Source organism: Pyxicephalus adspersus, chromosome 11 (genome assembly GCF_032062135.1).
Source record: "Pyxicephalus adspersus chromosome 11, UCB_Pads_2.0, whole genome shotgun sequence".
Lineage (NCBI taxonomy): Eukaryota > Metazoa > Chordata > Amphibia > Anura > Pyxicephalidae > Pyxicephalus > Pyxicephalus adspersus.
This window is the reverse complement of record NC_092868.1, coordinates 25,021,363-25,044,534: the sequence shown is the minus strand read 5'-3', so window position 1 is coordinate 25,044,534 and position 23,172 is coordinate 25,021,363. Positions and strand designations below refer to the sequence as shown.

At 38.1% G+C, this 23,172-nt stretch overlaps 1 protein-coding gene across 1 annotated transcript in view; it reads left to right on the top strand.

Moving 5' to 3' along the window:
* Positions 1 to 1,583: 1,583 nt before the first annotated feature.
* Positions 1,584 to 23,172, top strand: part of PRR12 (proline rich 12) — a 78,217-nt gene continuing 56,628 nt past the window's right edge. The window contains exon 1 of the mRNA XM_072427309.1: positions 1,584 to 2,050. Within this exon, the coding sequence (XP_072283410.1) occupies positions 1,965 to 2,050 (86 nt within the window). The 5' untranslated portion in view covers positions 1,584 to 1,964. The remainder of the gene's footprint in view (positions 2,051 to 23,172) is intronic.

Sequence of the window (23,172 nt, the reverse complement as noted above, 5' to 3'; positions counted from 1 at the left end):
GTGATAATGGGACCACCAGGTATTATTTTCAGTAAAAGCTGTAGAAAAAAAAATGCCTTTTAAATTTACATTAACATGTTAAAGATTAAATTTTAGTGACTGGGTTTAGATCTACTTTACATTGCATTTGTTTCGCATTTGCACCCCATTACTAATTAATGCATAATACATTTGCTTTACACTGATGATAGCAGGCTAAATGACACAAAAGGCAACATAGATAGGCTAAATGACCCAAAAGGCAACATAGATAGGCTAAATGACCCAAAAGGCAACTTTATTCATTTTTCTATAACATATAATACTGACATACTCCCTATGGCATATGATATCCAGCATCTATTAGCTACATATAGCATGCATTGTATTACTGGACTAGGCCTGCATGTTGTTGGTACATATCTGCAACTTGCATTTATTAAAATGAACTTTTTGCCACATATCCACAGCTAGAAGTTATTAAAAAGAGACAATTCCATCGATTTTGCTACACATCTATGGCTTGTATTTATTAAATTGATCATCTTGCATTATTTTTTTTACTAAATATGTGTGGCTTGTATTTATTAAATGGATCATGTTGTATTCTTTTTGTTGCATAGCTGTGGTTTGCATTTACCAAAAGTAACTATTGCATCTTAACAAATCTGTGGTTTGAATTTGATGAAGGTAACCAACATGTATCTTTGTTACATATCTGTAGCATGTATTTTATTCCTGGTCTAAGCCTACAAGAATATGCTACATATCTGTGGCTTGCATTTAATAAAAGGAGCAAGTTGCATCTTCTTTGCTGCATATATATGGCTTGTATTTATTAAATTGATCATTTTGCATCCCTTTGCTACTTATATATGGCTTGTATTTATTAAAAGGAGCAAGTTGGATCTTTTTTGCTATATGTCTATGGTTTGTATTTCTTAAATTGATCATCTTGCATCTTTTTACTACATATCTATGGGTTATTTTTATTAAATTGATCATCTTGCATACCTTTGCTACATATATGTGTCTTACATTCATTAAATGTATCATCTTGCATCTTTTTACTACATATGTGTGGCTTGTATTAATTAAATTGATCATCTTGCATCTTCCTTGCTACATATCCATGGTTTGTATTCAATACATTAATATTCTTGCATCTTTTTACTACATATATGTGTCTTGCATTTATTAAATGTATCATCTTCTATTCTTTTTGCTGCATAGCTGTGGTTTGCATTCATCAAAAGTAGCTATTGCATCTTTTTGCAACAAATCTGTGGTTTGAATTTGACGAATGTAACCAGCCTGTATCTTAGCTACATATCTATGCCTTGGCTTCAATGAAAGGAGCAAGCTTGCATAATTCCTGTGTTTACAGGACTGATTGTCTGATGATCACGTTTATGTTGATGTGTAGCTAGTGTAAGCAGAGATGGCACCTCTGTGTGTGCATAGTTTGCAATGTCTATTCTCCCAGTGAGGGTGAATGTGGTGGCTGAGATGTAGTGTAATTTTAGCCTGTCTCAGCCCCCTTCCTCCTCCTCCTCCTTCCCCCTGGCTCTGTGTGGTGGCAGGAGGGGAGGCTTACCCTCTCTGTCTGCCTTTCTCTCTCTCTTCTGCCTTCCTCCCCTCCCCCTTTGTACAGTTCACTGAAATGTATGCTGGGAAGCTGAAATAGACACATAGAGAGACTGCAAAAATGGCTGCACCATGAGAAAAAAAACAAAATACATCTGCCATCCAGAGACACAGGGGCTGCTCACTGAGCCTTCTAGGGGGCTCGCCTGTTCTCCTGCGGGGTCTGCACGGGAGGCACCCCGAAACAAACTGATTATTTGATTTCTTGTTTTTTTATTTTCTGGTTGATCACAGAGGGAGAACAGAGAAAGGAAGCTGAGGCAATTATCAAGCAGGAGGGCGAGAAAAGAAAAAAAAAGAGCAAAAATTGATAATAATAAAATCCAACAAAGAAATTAATGGATAGGAATTATCCAACGGCTGGATTTGGAGATCCTTTGGGGGCTGGTACAGGATGGAGTTACGAAAGGACGGCCAAAGCAAGGTAGGAGGAAAAAAATAATAAATAATAACATAGAAAGGGGCGTCTGGGTGGGTTAATTATTACAAAATATATTGCATGCTTGGTGGGTGTTTGATGAGTTATTCTTGTGGTCACATCGGGTCAGCTTTGTGCTGCTTTCATATTGCATGTGTGGATTGCAAACTGCACAGATTTTGGCCCTGGGTCTGCCAAAGAGGGGAACTAGATGAGACGATACAGGCAAAGCTGTGGCTGGATTTGCTGCTCTCATGTCACATTTTCTATTTTTCCTTATTTATTTAGGGTGCACAATGATTGCACCCAGACATTCCAAGTGCAAACAAGAGGCGCCCTCCCGCATCAAATTCCTTGATGGTTGCAAAAGAGACCAAGAGGGAGGGAGGGAAAAAAAGAATGAAGCCAGCCCTGTCTGTAACAGGCCTGCAGTCTGCAGCAGGGAGCACGTTGCAAGCAAAGGGATTTCCTTCCATTTTGCCTCATTCTTTCTGCTGCTGGGGAAGAGATGAGGGGGGATGGGACTGTGGAAACACAAAAAATGGGGGGTGCAATTATGGAAATAAATATAATAAAGTGGTCTCAGACACTGCTGCAGCTTGTAGGAGCTGTGTGATCCTAATTAGCCTCATTGTATGTTGGTAGTTTTGCATTTTTGTAGAAATGCTAGTGGTGTCCTAATTGATTAGCTGCAAGGCAGGAGAAAAAAAAAGGGGGGGGGGGTTGTTAAATCTCCTTGAGGGGTCTGACAGTGATGTGGGGCAGCCATGTATTTTGTGAATGCAAGGTTTGTTTATTTTTGCATATTCAGTGCAAAGGCCAGGTGTGAGGGGGGTGGGGTCTAAGTGGCCATGCTCCCTCCCCTTATAACTAAGTATTAATTGCAGGAAAAGCTCACATGCCCCCTGCTTTCCTAGCAGACTGCGGATTTGGGTTATAACAGGGAAGCTAGCTATAATGCTGATCTGCAGGAGGGAGAGGAAAGATGGAAGGCAGGAGGGGAGAATTGCAGTGGAGGCAATTAGTATCCTGAGATTGTGACAATGGATGCTTGGAAGGCAGACCGCTGCTATGTATTTTAAATAAAAATATTTCTAAAATATAAAATATGATGCATCAGAGATGAGTTTTACAAATCCCCTTCTTCATTAGCTAGCTGTACCCTGATTTTTTAGGCCTAATCTGCATGTGAAACAGTAAAGTGTCCAAGCACTGAATGTTCTGATTGCCCTGCACAGATATTTAGTGCAATGCTCACATGTGGAATAGGAAATGACAACATAAGTACTGGCGTTGGGGAAAATAGATTTTTTTTCCGGTTTGCAAATTTAGAGGATGTCTAATATTTCAGTATTGTCACACCTCTATTATTGGCTGTCTGCGTATGCCTGTTTTCTTATTCTTTTTTGCCCCGCTGTTATTGTTACACATTTTGATGGTTATTATGCTTGTTTATTGGCAGACTAAGCATGACTGGCTTTTTGCAATTTTAGTTTGAAATAAACATTTAAAAAAAAAAGAATATTTTCTTGTGTCTTGAAAGTAATATTATAATAATAATTAACATAGGGGTCATTTTTTAAAGCTGTGTTCACTAAAATATTCCCTGGTGGAGAATCTTCCAGGTCCATGTGTGTTAATGTCAATAATTGATTCTCCACCAGGGAATGTTTCAGTGAATGTCGGCATCATTGCTTTGTAAATAGATCTTATAATAAAGCAATTATGTAGCATGGTATTAATAAACCTCTCACATCTTAAATAATTAAGACCAAAACCTGGTTCCCATCATTGACAGACGCTTGTATAAAAGATCAGTAGATCAAAAGGGTACAACAGCAATAAATATATGCAAATCTCATATATTTACTGAAAAAGTTAAGCATTTTCTCACCTCTTTCCACCTTCTGAGCCTTTCTATTGGCCAAAATGGTTATCCGTCACATTAATGAGCAATAGGGAGGCTTAGGAGGTTGGAGTGGGTGGGACCAAGCTTTAATTTTACATGAAAACCGAAGAATTGCATACATTGTAGCTTACTATAAAATAGGATTGATTTTTGATCAACTTCTTAAAGTCCAGTGACCTGATGATTCCTACATATCTTCATTTAGTTTTCTTTTAGAATTTAAATATATATCTAACAGCTTTTTTGAAATCTCTCAAGGCTGCAGCTCCATAGTTAAATTTTTGGCCCAGCATCTACTGCATGTACTGCATTGTTAGCTCTTCAGGCCAGATTCAAGTGTATTCTCGTTCCAATGCCTGCAATTGCAGTTCAATACCTGGTGTGTTGCATTTTAGATGGCATCCACTAAATTGTGATGCAGGTACACTAAAACCTGCATTGTTATACATGGACGGCCTATTTAAAATGTAAATTGCTACATTATAAAATGCGCCTTCCTGGCCTCACTAATATTGGTCACAGGGCAGGATGTTGTTTCCATAATTGAGGTTCTATCTTTTGCCATGCTTTTTTTAGCACATGAACTGATTGGCTTCTTGTTCTGCTTCCTATACTCACTTGCCAAGCCCTGCTGTACAGGAACTGCAAAGGGCTGATACCAACTCAGTTGAGTCACTGCACTTCCTGCATTTAAAAATTATGTAAAAAGGTGAACATTTAGTCAAAGATTTAAAAAGTAAAAAGGCTTTTTTAATGACAAAAGAGACTGTAATTTTTTTTATGACATGAACCCTCGCACCTGCCTGTCAGCACTTTGTTGTTTCTGTCTGTACAAGGACCCCTGTATACCTGTGTATTGCTTTGTATTGTATGCCTCAACCTAATCCCTATCAAGTGGTATTCCAAATATTTTTATCTGGTTGTATGCAAATCTTCTGGTGTAGTTATATTAGCATCCTTCTTTCCCTGGCACTCTTGGTGACACAGTGCCACAGTGACTCAATATTTGATATAAAGGTTTTGTTTGGGGCTTTGCAAAAACAAAGATTAGTTTTGCGTGTGGGAAATGCATTCCATCGGCATCTAGATACAGTTTTATATTGTTCAAAAATTATATTCAAGGGTGCAGATAATGACACAGTATAAGGGTGGAGGTGTGGCAGTGGTTCTGTGCACTTAGGTACATATGGAATATATACTGATTGGGCTGCCTTCTGTTGATGTACAGACACCTTCCCGTTGGGAGGTTTGTTGAGGGAACCGTGGTGGTGAATAGGCCTGTGTGGTGAAAATGCTTTGTTAAGCAGTGGTGTGCACTGAGCACTTTGGCTGAATAAGTTGCTATAAGCCTGGTGTCTGGTGCACAATTGGTGGACATTGGGAAAGTACTTGGTGTTCATTCGGTACAATATTGATGAGTCCATTACTGACTTTTCAGTTTAAAAACACTGGTTTCTTGTGCTGTCATCATGATCCAGTGGCTTGAATATTTTTTGTAGATAGTGAATAAATAATAAGCTTCTCCTATTTTCTCCCTTCTTGGTCTACTAAATATGTGTCCGTCCTTGTTTTTTGTAAAAAATCTTGAGATCTAATAACTTCCTATATACAAAAAAGTGTACTAGGGATCTGTGTTTGTAATCCATCAGAAATGAATTAGACAGGCCTGACCTTATCTGCTTAGGAATTCAAAGCTGTGTTGTCATGTCAAAGAGGAAGGAACGAGCATACTGCAATTCTGGCACTATGTTAACTTTTGTACTCACATGGTATTTAAAGGTAATAAAATATGGAGATATACAAAAGGTGTTTAGAGTTACAGTTTTCCTTTAATATCTGTATGTACAAAATAGACTGCAGGAATTTAGTCTGGGCATACACAAAGAGATATGTAACCTCTCCATATATAATTTTAGTAGTAAATAGGAGCACCTGCTCTTGTAGCATGAGCTAGGTCTATTGCATAGGAGCAACAAAATTAAAGTTTCCCTCAGTACAGTAAGCATCAAGAAACAGCCTGGCAGCATTGCCCACCTCCTGCACACTCTGTGTATATTACCAGACATTCTAGGTCTAAAGAGCCAACCTGGTAAAGAGCCAACCTTTCAAGTTTATGCTATAAAGGTAAGCAGCATTGAGGGTAGTTGGATCATATCTGCATGTCTGACAACTGACATATATATATATACATTAAATGTGATCTGCCAGACAAGCAAAATGTGCCATCATCTACATAAAATTAGGGCCTACCTTATCTACTAATAACTGTTTAGTATTTTTTTAACCTTCCTAATCTGCAAAATCTTATTTTATAAAACCATCACAATCTTCCCTAGGTAAGATTTATGAGATTATGCACTTACATAATAATTCATTATAGTTCAATTATATTTTTTACTTCTACAACAATTTCTTAATAATCAAGAACTCTCCCATCCATTGCAATTAGAAATCATCATAGAAATCATCCATAGTAGCTATGACCTAAGATGTTAAGAAGGCAGAGAATTTTGCCTAAAACCCACCAAATTCTGCAGCTGACACATAAGACAATGTTATGAGTCATTATTATGTAATAAATTGAATGTACCTGTACTACAGAAGATACCACTGTTGTTCAGGAAACCTAGCAAGCTGTGACTTTACATGAGATCTGTGAATTACACAGTTATTTCATTTTTACTTTTCAATTTAAGATGCATTGCAAGTAATAAAACATACAGGCATTTCTTGTGTTAGCCAGGTAGATAGACAATATGGTGAATCTGGTTATGACAGCAAAATCTCCATTTGGAACCTCTAGCAGAGTGGCTTTGACATGGCTTAAGCTAATACTACACTATGCAATATTTTTAAATCTCCCATTAGGTAAAAATTGCCATTTTTTTAAATGCTTGAGTTTACAATTGGTTTGTGGGCAGAATGTTGATTAAAAAATCATTGGACAAGGCATTTTTTGTTGATTGTTTAGCCATCATATAAAAATCAAAATGACTTCAAAATCATCAATCAATATTTCGGTTAGGTATAGTGGTAAAAATAATTATTATACTGGTTGACGTGGATGGTACTTTGAATGTTTATATTCGATTTTACTGATTAAGAAGAAGCATTGAGTGAAAATTGCATACCTAGTGTTATCTGGTCCTGTTACTTTGGTCTTGATGACGCCATTCAGCAGGAGTCTGATCCATCCCTTTATTCTGAATCTGAATGAAACCATTTTTCAATATTTTATTTGATGCCATGTCACAGAAGTGAAGAGGATGAAATTCCAGTTACTTTTCTGTATTTTAAGGTACATTTTAACATTTCCCATTGCTAGTCAGATGCCATTGTCAGACTTTTACTCCTGTAGGGTTTTTATTTGGGTTGCCCTTGTACAATAATTGTTTGTCCACTTTCATATACTGCCTGACATATGGAATATGAAATATGTTTTGCCAAGCGCCCTGCAGTTGAGTGGCCTAATTGTGTGTATTGAACCAGACACGAACACATTCGGTAATATGGTGGTAATAGGCATCAGTAAGTGTCGTAGCTGCTGAAATGGTGGATGCAATTTTGGGGTTGCAGCATTGCCTAGTTTTTTTTCACTGCTTTCTAATATCTGTTTTTTTAGAAATTCGGAGCCATGTTCTATGTCGTTTGCACGCTTCCTGTTTGATAGGCCCTACAGATTCTAATTATCCCCCCTAGTTGTTGCCTTAAGCTACATACACACTCCAGATCATAGACGCCTGAAATGAATGATGTGCTCGTTTTGGGCAAAAACGTGTAGTGTGGACCCCCCTACCCCCCCCCCCCCCCCGATGTCGTTAATCAGTCTGCCTTGTCGGGTTGATGAACGAATGGGAACTAATGCTGTGGATTTCTATGGAGGAGAGCATGGCAGGGTGTCGCTTGTCCTTCCCCCTCCCTTCTCCATAGGACAGAATGGCGCTGTGTGTATAGCAATCATTTGTTCATCTGTCACTGGAAACCATCACAAAAGATTGACCAAAAGACTGCAGAAAAATTGGACCTCATGTTTTAGAGATTAGGATGGTGGAAGAGAATCAATAGTTTATGAATTTACACCTGGGTAGAACCTACATAATAAAGTTCACAAAATGCTTTGTTTTTAACCCACAGCAAGAAATTAGTAGCCAAGTGTACTGCTGATAAGTCTGGAGGTAATTTAGGTGAAATCTTTTATGGTGACTACGTAGATATAGGCTGAGCTGCAACTAAAAAGACACAATGGTTCAGTTAAAAATGTATCAGATTTTTGTACTATTACTACTATTAATACTATTAATACTATTACATATGTCAAAAATCATTCTTGGAAACTGCAGTAGGGTAAATGAATTTATGTTATTGTTTTTATTTTTATTTTGACTATTCATGTGAGAAAGATCAGTTTACTGCTTTCCCTTGGGTCTATTTACACCTATGTGGTTTCCCCCTTAAGGCAATTTTCATTAAAATCAATAAAAATGCATTAAAATGTGTCTGTGTGTTAACATGTGTTCTATGTTTTTAGCATGTGTTGCAGTGCATTTTTAGGGAATGTCAACACACACTCTAATATTATTAGTAGTAATTATTATTAATAATATTAGTAGTAAACAGGATTTATATAGCGCCAACACATTACGCAGCTCTGTACATTAAATACTATTCTGAAATTGCAGTTAAATACAAGAGGGCAGGCATGATGGTCTTGTTGATTTAGTTATTTTTTTCTAAAGTCTCCCAAATAGACTGTAGACTCTCTTAAGACATAAATCACCTAAAACTCTACTGGTAGGTTAGGCTGCTTTGGAGTCCCCCAACTCCCACCCTAGAGGGACATTGATAATAAATCATAGCCCACTATAGCATGAATTCTGGATTGAGACTTGCTGGATTGGGGTGTCTGGCCCCTTTGGGCTCCATGCAGGCTTGATGTTTGCCTGTCATTTTGTCCATCATGGGTTACAGCTGGTGGATGACAAGTTGAAGCCATTGATACACAGGGCATTCTCTGTTATCTTGCATATTATTGGTCCTGCCTTTAGATTCACCCAGCTTTTATTAGGGATGGGCAGAAGGAGATGAGGATAGAAATGCTGCCTAGTTGCCTAGAGCTTGGAGTGTGAGAACCAGGCAGGTCTCAAACAAGAATGTATCAATATTTACCAAGCACCTGACCAAATTACCATCTGTATAGGGTTTTATAACCTTTTAAAGAGAAACTTCAGCTCAAAAATAACAAATAAAAAGTCCATTAAAGAAACTGCAAAAAACATTTTTTTGTTGCAACTTTCATATTCAGTTTAGAGATTTTACCCACGGTACTTTTTTGTTTTCTGACATGAGATGTTCTCAGTCTGATGGACAACATTGTTCAACCCATTTTGCCAGGTGTTTTCCAAAATGTAATAATCTGCAAATGAATTATTATTATTAAATATATTACTTGTGTATTCTGCCATGATGGCTCTTGTTTAAATACCTAAAAGAAGACAACATGTTTCTGCTGTCCCCCAGTTACCCTCCTGCATAGTCATATAGGCTACAATCAGCTGCTTTAGCACACATATTAAACAAGCATCAGAAGCCATGCCCTGGGACTTGTATAGAGTGTAGGCTACAAAAAAGTTGTAGGGGATCAGCAACATCAAGATGCATAAGAATTTAAAAATGTGTATTTTAAATAAACATGCATTTATTTATGACCCACAGTACACAGAGAAACCTTTCAGAGTTACCATCATCTTTTACATGGCTGTTTTTGTACTTGTATGTGTAAAACATGGCTTTGTAGTATGGTCCAAACTCAAACAGCTCTGTGTGTGTGTAAAGTACACCTAGTGACGCTTATAACAAGCACTGTGTATAATGTGACCTTGTCTTTCTGACAATGTCAGGTTCCTGAGTAGGGCTGACAAAGCTGGTTACAAAGGCGAGGAAACCATATTTTTGGCTGTATGTGGTTATGTGCTGTAGAGATAATGGAAAGGAAAGCTTGTGGTTGTAGAAGAGCTAGCAGAGTTATGTTTTCATTATTGGTATATTACTTAAAATCTGTTTATTTAAATGGGGAGGGATGGGTGTTATGTGAGGCTTGGGTGCTCTTCTATAACAATTGCCTTCTTGGCAGTCATTGTATGGTAAGATTTTGGTTACCACAATTTTTAGTTTTGAAAAAACTTATGAGCACTAATTATAGATACTAAATGCTAAAACAATTGGTCTAGAGATATGGACTACTTGGATGCAAGTTTTGACTTTTCCTTTGGTATGTTTACTGTTCTTGTCCCCTCCTATCTTCTGAGACTTTCTAGCTCAGGTTTGTGGTAGGATTTATTTTTAACTTTTTTCTATTATGTCACTCGACATTTCACATGCTTGTCGTACCATAGTTCTATTATTGTCCCATGTGTACTGTATTGATTTGAGGATTGTCCCACCCTGCCCAGCTACTGTTAGGATGATGTCTCATCCACATAAGAGTGCATTGTTTTCAGGAAGAATAGTCTGGAGATACAGTACAGCTGGCCACACACCTTCAGCATACTCGTTCTCTGCCCGATTGAGCGCTTCTCTGGTCTGCTAGTCCCCAACTCCAACAGGCTAAAATAAATCAAATGGCAATGCTTCCTAATATTTACCAGCCAATGGAAGTTTTTGTAAAAGCTGTGCTGTGATCGTAAAAGCAGAGAACATTCTGATGAGCTATTTATTTTAGAACCCTTACCCACTGACTTACATTACCTTTTGGTGTAGGTGGCTGGTTGATGGTTGTATGGTGGTTTTGCCAGGTGGACAATCAATTCAATAATAATTGTTCAACCAGGTTAAGGGGGATTGTATGGTAAGATTGTGAAGTGGTGCGCTTTAAGATGCACTGTGCGAATTTCAGTAGTTGGAAATGATTGTTTCCAGCAACAGTAGATTGAATGAGCACCGTACAGACAGCACTGTCCGGTTCTATAAGGAGGGTAGGATGAGAAGGAAGGCGTCCCACTGTGTCCTCTCCTTTAGAACAAGGAGAACTGTAATTCCCACTCATTCATTTATTGATCGGCAAAGGCAAATTGCTAAACAGCATCAGGGGACTGTTGTACACTCACTAGATTTTCACTTGGAACTATCACAATAATTAGTCTTTGCCGACAATAATTTACCGTTTTGGTTTCTATACTACAATATGTTTAATAAATCTAAAGCTACGTACACACTTCCAATAATTATCGTTGGTAAATGAACGACGAACGATCCTGCACGATATATATATATAAATATACATACACACTCTATTGTGTATTTGAGTGTGTATATATAAATATATATATATATATATATATATATATATACACACACACACACTCATAAACACGATACAGCCTGTATCGATCGAACGTTCGTTAATCGCACATGCTCAGACCATGCACGATCACTGAACGACCGTACACACGATAGATGGTCAAGGATCGTCGTCCAATCCGATCCGCCGGTCCGGTCGTTCATTTCCAACGACTATCCTCGTTCGTCGGCGTCGTTGGTTACTTTTTTAACGAACGATTTTTGGCCAATCGGTCGTTCGTCGTGCATTTCCAACGATAAAAATTGGAAGTGTGTACGCAGCTTAAGGGAGATTGTTCAAAAGCAAGAGAAGCCTTCATATGTAACTTGTAAAAAAATTCTGCCCCATGTACATATATAGTTAGAAACTATAAATACATGTTTAAGTCATGAAAGTCACTATATCTACCCATATCCTTTATGCTAGTACAGGTTAGAAAAAAAAGGTTAGCACATAATTGGTTGACATGCTTTTTACCTTTTCTATTGTTCTAGCTCTAGTTGTTTTGTTGATTGCTAATGTTTATTTTCACTCTCAGTGTTTATTTTTACACTTCCGTATTGTAACAGGTGAACAGTTTGTATTTATTATTCAAAATAGGAACTCAAGCAGGAACTCCTGTGACTATTTCTCTGTGACTATGTGACGATTTCTCTGCTGTGAAAATTCTACATTTGTGAAATGTTAATAATTCTTGTTATACTTTTGTAGGCTTTTTTTCTTGTTTATATTATAGTAGAGGCTTTGGAGGCTCCTACCGTTTATCTAAATAATTTGTATTTCTCAGGCAGACATGTTAACTTTTTATTTGTGTTTTCAACTGTATGATTGTATGATGATTGTATGATTTAACGGGTTAGCTTACATTATAACAATAGCCTTTTCTGCAATCACTTGGACAGGAAGTGAAGGAAGGTTTAGTAAGTATGTAGCCTTTTAATGCTTCTTTAGATTAGATGTGCATATAAAAGGCTGTGATGTCACAAGCCTCATAAATATTTTGTAATGTTATATTTGTATTTATGTATAAGTGCTACACAATTGTTGTCTATTGCCACCCACAGTGCAGTGAATTAAAAAAAATATATTAGTTTAAATTTTATTTACTATATATTAGCAATTATTTATATGTTAACAATTATTCCTATCAATATTGTTCCTGGCCAATCGCGCTACACTTGGTTCTGGGGGAGCCAAATAATCTAACTGCAATGTTTTTGACATAATGGGGTCCTCGGGTAGCCCACATGAACAAGGTGAGACCATGCACTGTGCAGTAATGTAATGTTTAATCTAACATTTGTGCCTATTCAGACATATGCACTACTCTAGTGCATATATGTGGACTTGCATTCATGTCACACCTTACCATGGGCTGCAAAATAAGCTGACTAAAGCACCATAGTGGTTGAGAATCCAAACTTTATTTTCCAGATTCTAACCCTATTTTCAGTAGCACAGAATGCTGGAGCAGGTGATATTTAGAATAAATGGTGCATACTGTAGTAATGGATGTTAGGTGTATTCACATACAAATGTAAACAGGTCCATATAACTAACTGGTGGCAATAGATAGGACAGTTTCTAGCACTGACTGATATGTGAGGTTGGATAATAGAGCAGGTGTGTAGCAAGGGTGCAGGGCCAGGATCCCAGTGTCTGCTGGCTGGAGACTTGTCATCCTGACCCAACACTGCACGGTTGCTAGTAGATCTGGTAGCAGGAGGATTTGCAATGTTTTTTGGCAGGCCTATAGAACAGGTGTTCGTATCTTTCCTGATCTGCCATCACACTTCCCCCCCTGCAAAAAAAGATCCAGTTTCACTAACATATTACTGCCCACTCTGTTTTACAGATCAATCATACTAATTAATAAAACTGTTACCAGACCTTCCTGAAGCCTCATCTATACCAATACCAATGGAAAAAAATCAATTTATTGGCAACAGTTCAAGGGCCTTCATTATTGTATATGAAGAATTTGGGTAACATTTTGTACCCATCAAAGTGGCCATACTGACGCTTGCCACATAATATACCATAATAATCCTATATTTAATGAAATTATTTTTTGAATATTTTAAAGTACTGATTGACAGCCAGCCCGATTTCTATTGCTTTTATCCACCTCTGCAGGATTGAATCTACAAAAGATTCCTAAAGTTTTTATAGTTTATGAGCAATCCATTGATTGCAGTCCAATTCTTTTATTTCAGTTTTTGTTTACCCCTTTCAGTAACCTACGGATCATCTGTGTTCTCTGTAAAAAAAGATCAATGTTACTCTGGGTAAGATAAGATAATTGACCAAAAAGGTGTCAATGTAAAAATAGACAGATGTTATTTAGTACAGAGGTAATGACAGTTCCACTTTTTTGTGCTTACTCCATGCAGACTGGAGACACAGAGCTGCTTACCCAGCTAATCATCTTCTCATTGCTGTACCCAGTACTAAGCATTTCTGAATTATTCAGACTAGAAGAATCCTCAATGGTCCAGGGCCTACAGAAGAGCAAGATGAGCCTGGGACCCAGGAGACTGGAAAGTTGCTTTTTTCCAGGGAATTTTACAGTTCCAGTTCAAATCTGACTGACAAAAAAAGACATTTTAAGTGTTTTACAGCCAGAACTCTTTTTTTGTTTTGGATATAGTGACAGAGAAATATAATCTCTGTTAGAGAGTTTTGCTATCATGATGACAACAATTTCAGACAGAAAGTGAAAGCAAATACTTAACATCATCATCGACATCTATAAAAACCTGACTGGGGCTCCAATCCTGCCCTCATTAATTTGTTTCTGCCAGATTTGTGTTGCTGTTGATGATTTTCCCTATTCTTCCATCTTAAACCCATAATGCATGTTTACATTCTCTCATTTTGGACCTGATTTATTAAAGCTCCCCAAGGCTGGAGAGGATACAGTTTCATTAGTGAAGCTGAGTGATCCAGCAAACCTGGAATGGATCTGGTCCAGGATTCAAAATGTTTGCTAGCAAATAGCAAATAACTTCCATTCCAGGTTTGCTGGATCACCCAGCTTCAATGATGAAAGTGTATCTTCTCCAGCCATGGGGAGTTTTAATAAATCAGGCCTATTGCATCAGCTGATCTGCCAAACAAAAGACACAGAATAGGAATGCATAGTTTTGTAAGGGTTGAAAAGGGGGTTTAAATATTTGGATTATTTTGTAAGAAAATAAAATAAAATGGTAAATGTTGGTTTGCAGCACAAATTTTGAACATTTTTAGTACATCGGATATGTATCAGTGCCCACAAACCTTAATGTGACTTATGATTTGGTGTGCTGCTGCAATTCTTTAAGAATCATTTTGTCATTAATTGATTGTCCTATTCTCAGATTTAGGATTTCAGAATTATTTAAATGTTCCCCCTCAAATGATTTATTTTTATGTAATAATACTTGCATGACTTCAAAGACAAATGCTAAATGTTCACCCTGGACACTCATATCTAATTCAGTTATTACAGGATTTAGATTATAATCATTTTATCTCTTGTTCGGATTTGAACTCAACCTTTAAGTCAACCGGGGAGGAGACTTTCTGACATACTTTTCCATGCACTTTACTATCAGTATGAACAGTTTATAAAAAGCTAGCAGACAATTGTATGTTAGACTTCCTCACATTTTACTCCCTTGTTCCTTCTAGAACAATCAACCTGTATGACTGCTGTTAAACATTTAAGTATATTTATTAGTGTTTCTGCTCAAGATTCACACATTTTCAACTCAGATTCATTTAGTTGTGTAGCAAAAAGGATCCCATATAGTTCCAATAAATAGCCTGATATACAAAAGTAATACCTCCAAATTGGCCTAAGCTTGTAATATGAAGGCTGTAGAAGATTTAAAAACATTTTAAAAGCTTGTTGACCAATAAGCAATTGCCGTGTTTTCCAGTTGAGAAGGTGGCAACCCTTACATAGATTGGTCATGTATGATCTTGCTGCATTCTAAACGAGATTATAGGTGCAGAGAAGACGACCACTTATATTGATAAAGTAGGTTTAAGAGGCCAGTACAGCGAAAACTAATATTTCTGTATATTGGTGGTTTCTGGATGATAAAAGTAACTCTGTCATGAAAGAAGTATGCTTAGATGTCTGGCTGAGTCTGACCTCAGTATGTTTCATTCATAGCCCTCAAAAAACATGTGGTGATGAAATGTCAGGAGAGTGTTATAACTCCTTATTTCTTTACTTGTTCTGAGTCAGAAACTCGGACATCATTGAAATCTAAGTTGAGTTCAGTAATTGCAGCCTCTAAAGCTACGTACACACTTCCAATTATTATCGTTGGAAAACGAACGACGAACGATCCTGCACGATATCTACGAACGATCGTATAGCACCGATCCTGCACATACAGATAACGACACGATCGTTCGTAGATATTGTACACACAATAGATACGATCGTTTGAGCGATAGAGGAACTATGTGCACGACAGGAAGTGAACGAACGTTCGTTCATTACGCATGCTCAGACCATGGACGATCAACGAACGATCGTACACACGAACGATGGTCAACGATCGTCGTCCGATCCGCCGGTCCGGTCGTTCGTTTCCAACGACTTTCCTCGTTCGACGGCGTCGTTGGTTACTTTTTTTACGAACGATTTTTGCCCAATCGATCGTTCGTCGATCGTTCGTCGTTCGTTCGTCATTCATTTTGAACGATAAAAATTGGAAGTGTGTACGCACCTTTACTCTCCCATGACAGTGTCCCTTTAAACCACCTGATTGTTATTCCTATTGCTCAGGGACTCTCTTACCAATATATCTGCAATTTTTCTCATATTGGTTCCCCTCTGCTTATTGGATTTTTTTATTCATTTTATATTGTATAGACTGCAACCAGTGATGCTCAAACATGCAAAGGTATTCAGGAACACCCAAAACAGGGAGAGTCAGGAATTATCAAAGGTAGCTCTTACATTTGAAGCATTCAATACTTTTTAAAACACAAGGGCTTACTCAACCTGGAATTCTGTACCTAGGGGTAAAATTTTACTTTTGGGTTAAATTACCCTTCCAGGAGATTTACAGACTTCTTTTTTATGGGTCAAAATGTGGTCTTATCTACTCCATTTACCCGAGGCACAAAGAAACAAGCAAATGCTGTTCATGGTTGAATTTTTAGCAAAGATTGTCCACAGTATACTGGATGAATGTATGTAGACAAATGAGTGATCAACATGCTGGCTATTGTTTGACCTAACAGGCATAATATTTATGCTCATAGCCCTCAAAGGAGGGCAATGCTGATTCTTATGTAAAGGTAAGAATTTGGTCTCTGGTGGCCCTCTAGAGGGCAGAGAAAGAGAGTCAAGGCTTTCTCCATGTTTCATGTTCTCAGCTGTCTCTTTCTGCCCATGTAGAAGTGCCATGATTTGGAGGAGGGAGTCATCTACCAGTTTAAGACTGTCTCTATTGTGATGCAGAAGCAGAACCCATTACCATTTTAACTCTCTTTTAACACACCCATGTTCCTTTCAGGTGCACTTTGCAGAAGTTAAATGCATTAGTGTATACCGCACTTTAATTCACAATGAAGATTAATTACCCTTTAAGTGCCCCACAACAGGTTTAGTTAAATGCAAATGCAGTCCAATCACTAGTGCACATAATACAAAAGGAACTTAGACACACTAGATAATCCTCATTTAAAAAAAGACTTTATTAAATAAGCATTTGAAAGATGAAGATCCACCATGGTGCCCGGGTTCAACAAGTGATCCATCTTAAAGGATTTGTTCTGGAGATCATCTGTCATCCTTTGTCATGTGTGTAGATGTCATTAGACAATAAAAACGCAAACAACTATACATGTGGGATTGGGAGGTGTGTGATCTTTAAATGATTGCTACAGTCTACAGTCAGTACAGTGATCTGCTGGGCCCTGCACATAATCCCATCATTGACATATGTATGGTCTTGTGAAAGGTTGTTCATCAAGAATCAATTGTTTTTTATTTTAACAACAAATATCTAAAATGCTTTTGTAGCTTTAGGCTTAGTCTACACGGACTGTTTCCCCAGCGTTTAACCTGAGGCTTATAAAGCCCTTGTTTGAAATCCCTATGCATTACTATGGGTTATTCTACACCAGGACGTTTCCTTGAGGTACGTATATGACATGTATCTTAAACGTTGCTTGCAATGTTTAAAAAAAATAAAAACGCTGGAAAAAGTCCATGAACGCGGGTAAACGCTTGTGTTGATTTCAATAGGACGTTTTCCCGCAGTTTCCTGCGTTTCCGAGCACTTAATATGCAAATTAGTTAAAACGTAGCATGGGCATTTTCCAGCATTTTAAAGGCAAGCTTTAAAACGCTAATAAAAGTGCATAAAAACGCATATAAACGCAAAAGGAACCTTTACATGCGTTTTTAAAAAATGTCCATGTAGACAACGACTGTTAGTTGGCCAAAAAATAAATGCAAAAAGAAAATATTGTGTTCACATTTTTTTTACCTGTTCACCTATTAACATTTGTTCACCTAATATAGCAGGTGTCTTAAAGGACCTTCATAGCAGATTGGCAGGTGTTATTTTATGAGAGCTGTGGATTTAAGTGTGATGAAAACTACTTTTGAAATTACATAAACACAATAAAGAATATACATAAATTTAGTGATTGTGTCTGGTCATAGGTCTGATGAGGTCTACATTACCCCTAGATGTTGCGATTCCTTTAAAGTCTAAACAAAACTATTATTTTAGGTATGTATTGGTAGTTTATTGCTTTGCTTGTGATGGGAAAGGTAGAAAGAAAATTCGGAAGGTTTGATGTGAAGAGGATAATTCTACTAGTGGTAAATTTAGCAAAATAAATTAGTGGGTGACTCAGCTCTCCAACATCTGCATTACACCATCAAACCTGGAATGGATTTCTTTAAAATCATTTGCCATTTGTTAGCAAAAAGGTTTTCAATCCAGGATCAGATCCATTTCAGGTTTGCTGGATCACCCAGGTTCACCAATGAAAGTGTATCTTCTTCAGTTTTGAAGGCCCAAAGTGTCTGCCTGCCTGGAATGAATGACCTAAAGTTAAAAAAAAAGTGGAATAGACAAAAATTAATTACATGTTAAAAATAAAATGTTAAAATGACTACAATGAAACATTAAAACAGAAGTGTCCAGAAACAGAAATTTATGTGGGAGACGAATGCCTGCATTTCCACAATTTCAATTTTCAGGATTAATTATTTCAGAGTGAAGAAGAAGAGCAGCTTTGACACACAAACTAATTAAGACTAATACCATGCGAAAGACAGGTTATAGATCCACAGGCTGGAGATTTGCAGTAATGCACAGTGAGAGAGCTCTTCCTGATCACTGAAGGCTGTAACACTCATTTACACACCATGGCTTTAGTATCCAGAAGTGATCCCAGTAAATAGGCTGGAGGCCTGCATCAAGGGACTACTAGCACAGGCTGGAGTAGAAAGATTTGGGTTTGCTTTTAAAATAAAAATCCAATCAATACTGTTATGTTTTCATTGTAAATATGTTAAATGTTTTTTTAAATCTGTGTAAGCATATGATGTAAGAAACTTATCATCTCCTGCACCTCACTCAGCACCTAGGCTACTTCTAGGGAAAAAAAAGGCTTTGCTGATATGTATCTTTGCCAACAGTGAGGGGAGAATGTTGTACTGACCTCATTGCGTGGGAAAACATGTTTGTGATGGCAGAAGTAACCATTACTACTCTTTAAGTGTACCTGTGCCCAGACTATGTGCATTAAAATAGTTACCTATTCTTATCGAGCTGTAAAAAAAAAGCTTAAAAAACAAAAATCACTGACCTTTGTAGCTGTTTTTATTGTGAAGTTATTAATTTAAGATTAAGATTATACATGACATCTACTCCAAATACAATACACACTTACTATAAATATGTTATCTTCTCTTTAAAGGTATCTTGTACTGCACCTGTTTTCACAATGGTTGTTGTTTATAAGGTTGTGTCCCATAACAAGCACAAAAGGAAACGATGTAGAATTAGTCCAAGTATTCATGATGTAGGCTAATAGGTCAGAGTAATTATTTGCTGGTGTAAAGCAACGTTTGCTGAGTGTGAAAAAAAATGTTTTGGTTACCAGCATTTGTAAGACGTTAAATGCCACTTAAGACATTAGAAGTACAAATGTATAAGGAATATATAGGTAGGAAAATAAAATTAAAAAATTATGACAAATATTTTAGGATCTCCAGGTAAATTTTAGTTCACCATTATTATTACCTTGTATTAGCACCAACATATTACGCAGTGCATTACAAAGTCATATCACTAACTGTCCCTCAAATGGGCTCACAATCTCATGTCCCTACCATTGTCTTATGTTATTAACACCGTCTAAGGCCAATTTTGAGGGGAAGCCAATTAACCTAACTGCATGTTTTTAGGGTGTGAGAGGAAACCTGCAAACACCAGGAGAACATACAACACTCCTTACAGTGTCCTGGACAGGATTCAGACTGAATGCTGCAAGGCCAGAGCTCTAGTCACTCGGGCAGCCATGCTACTTGTTTCATATTAGACTTTTATGTTTATTTAGTGTATATTTATATATTTCTCCTTGTGGCTCTATAGCATCTGTGTGTCATGGGAGAGAGACTGACAGAGAACATTGGAGCTTGTAGTTCACAACAGCTGCAAAACCACAGATTACCATTCTTGTGCCCGTATTACCCACAAGAGATGCCACACCCCTCCATGCGGTGCCAGCTTTCTCGATGACATAATGCTATTTACGCATGCTTGAGTTTTCAATCAGATAAACAGTAGATAATCTGGAAGATGATGATGATGAATATAAAGAAATGATTCTCAGTGGGCAAAAGGGACATGTTGCAGTTCATTCTTGTAACAAAAAGTTTGCTAAAGGTCAAAAGTTCTTCAGTTGTGACACATCAAGCGCATAATAAATAATAAAAGTATTTTTCTTCATTGCTTTACTATGGTCAGGTAGATGTGAGATTATTATTTATTTAGTAAAGTCAAAATAGGTTTGTTTTTGTTTTTCTTGAAATACTTTCCATTGATTGAAATGATCAAACTGAGTGATTGCTAAATTACTTAATGACACAGTGGACAAGAATAGGGGTACTCAGGTTCTTTAGATGTGGCGGGATACCTAATCAGCTGTCAAGAAGTACTGCTGGTCAGAAAGTACTTGTTACCTGACCCTGCTCTGGCTTCAGTACCTCTTAATCACAGAACACTCCTATAATACAGAAGTATCAGAAAAAAGTTGAAAGTTTGTTATCTCTACACTTGTTTTACGTCAGGGATTCAGAAAGCATTAAGGTGCGTACACACTTCCAATTTTTATCGTTCAAAACGAACGACGAACGAACGAACGACGAACGATCGATTGGGCAAAAATCGTTCGTAAAAAAAGTAACCAACGACGCCGACGAACGAGGAAAGTCGTTGGAAACGAACGACCGGACCGGCGGATCGGATTGGACGACGATCGTTGAACATCGTTCGTGTGTACGATCGTTCGTTGATCGTCCATGGTCTGAGCATGCGTAATGAACGAACGTTCGTTCACTTTCCTGTCGTGCACATAGTTCCTCTATCGCTCAAACGATCGTATCTATTGTGTGTACAATATCTACGAACGATCGTGTCATTATCTCTATGTGCTGGATCGGTGCTATACGATCGTTCGTAGATATCGTGCAGGATCGTTCGTCGTTCGTTCTCCAACGATAATAATTGGAAGTGTGTACGTAGCTTTAGGCTACGTACACATGTGCAATATTTGTCATTAGAAAGCGAACGAATAATGACTGATCAACGATTATTCACGATTATTTTGAACAATCGTATAGTGCACGATCCTGAACATGCTGTAACGATACGATCTTTCAAATATAATCCACCAATAATGTACACACTTTATTGTGTTTGAACCATCCACGATCACTGAACGACACAATCACTGTCACAATCACTGTACACACAATAGATAGCAAAAAATCGTCGCCCAATCAGACCTGCCAAGACGGTCGTTCGTATCCAGCGACATTCCTCGTTCATCGGCGTCGTTGGCCAGTTGTTGTGCACTTTTTTGGTTAACGATTATCGGACAATCGGTCATTAATCGTTCGCTTCCAACGATAATTATTGCACGTATGTATGTAGCCAAAATGTCAAAACATCAACATAGATAACAATGCATTTCAAAAGATCAAGGTCAATGGTGCCTTACATAGCAAGCGTCTGGGAACACCTAGATAGTGGCCATGCATGCAACACAATTCAGCTAGTGAGGCTCTTTCTTACAATTATCAAAAAGTGTGCAAAACTCCAAAAAATGTTTATTTCGGGTTATAAAGAAGGTTGAATAAGGAACATCTAAGTGTTGACATGTCTTGGAAGGGTATGGGGGTACAATAATGGTCAACTAGAAAAATCCATGTCAGTTGATCGCTTATCCCCTTGCAGGTTCTAGAAAAGGACGTACCAAAAATATAAAGTTAGGCTTGATTTTACCAGTTAGGTCTCCAAGTATTCTAGCTTTTAAAGTAAGTGAAACCCAAAATATTTTAATTAAGCTTAATTAAAATAAAAATACATTTCTTCCTGAAACATTTTCTTTTCCTTGGGTGACAATGCTTACAACGCAGCTTGAAAAAGCTAAAAAGTCTTCTCCCTTCCACATCTCTGCTCTCTGCATAGGCTATGTACCGTACATCATGCTATTGTTGTACAAGGTCATATTTTGGTTTGCAAAATGTATGGTGCACACAAGGTTGGCTTATATCTATGTGTGGGTATTGAGGAATATAAATGGCTTTGTGTACAGGGCATCCAATAGAAAATCTGGCAAAAAAAGAAATGCAGGCAGAGTCCTGCAGTATAATCATTAAGCAATAGTGTGATTCTACGTGCTGTGTCGGTGGTTTGGCTGAATTTTTCCAGCCTGTCCAATCTTATGTCTGTAAATCGGATAAGAAATTCACCTAGAAAGAAACAAGTATGTTCCTTAGCTGTGTGGGTCACGTCCTTATGTGGTCCCTGTCTGCTCCATTAGGCCTCAAGCTCAAATGCCAGAAGGAGAAATTCATTGCAGTACTGATTACCAGCTGTTACCTTTGATTGGCTGCATATCCAGGCCGAGCAAACCTCCCCTCCTCTCTGTGGCTGGGATGTATGCAGAATAGTGATAGGAAACGCAGGCAGACAGGCCCGCAGTACCGTCACCCAGCAGTACTGTAATCCTGCAAGCAGCAATGACTGATCACTTCTGTGTAAACAGAAATATGACCTTAAAGACGCGTCTACAGGAATTTTCCAGAGAATTCTGTCCTATTAAAGATGTTACAACAGCTTTTAATTTCAGTAGTGGTAGAACATAAAGTACAGTGGCAGCAGGGGTGTAGTTGGGTTGGCACGGCCGGTAACGTCGTGCCCTCACTTTTTTCAGGAATGGGCAAGCATGCCCACTCTTATTTTGCAAAGAATTCTTTGGTGGTCCACAGCTCAGGCCAGTCCGCCCTTCTGCGGGGTCAGGAGAAGGACCCTTCTGGGGGGCTCATCGGCCAGAGCCGTGGACCATGTCTCGCTTATGGAATTGCAGGCTCAGGGTGGTGGGCGGGTTGTCTCTCTGAACCCAATCTGTCCACTATCCCATCGCAGGCTCAGACCTGTGATGGGAGAGTGGGCAGGTTCTGGTATCATGACGTCACCCTAGGGGAAGTTTCTACCCCTCATAGTGACACATAGGCCGGGGTGTAGTGCGGCGGGCACAGCATCGATAGTACCATGCCCCCTGTTCTTTTTTTATGACTACACCCCTGAGTGGCAGTCTTTGTGTATTGTGGTAGCCTTGCCCAAA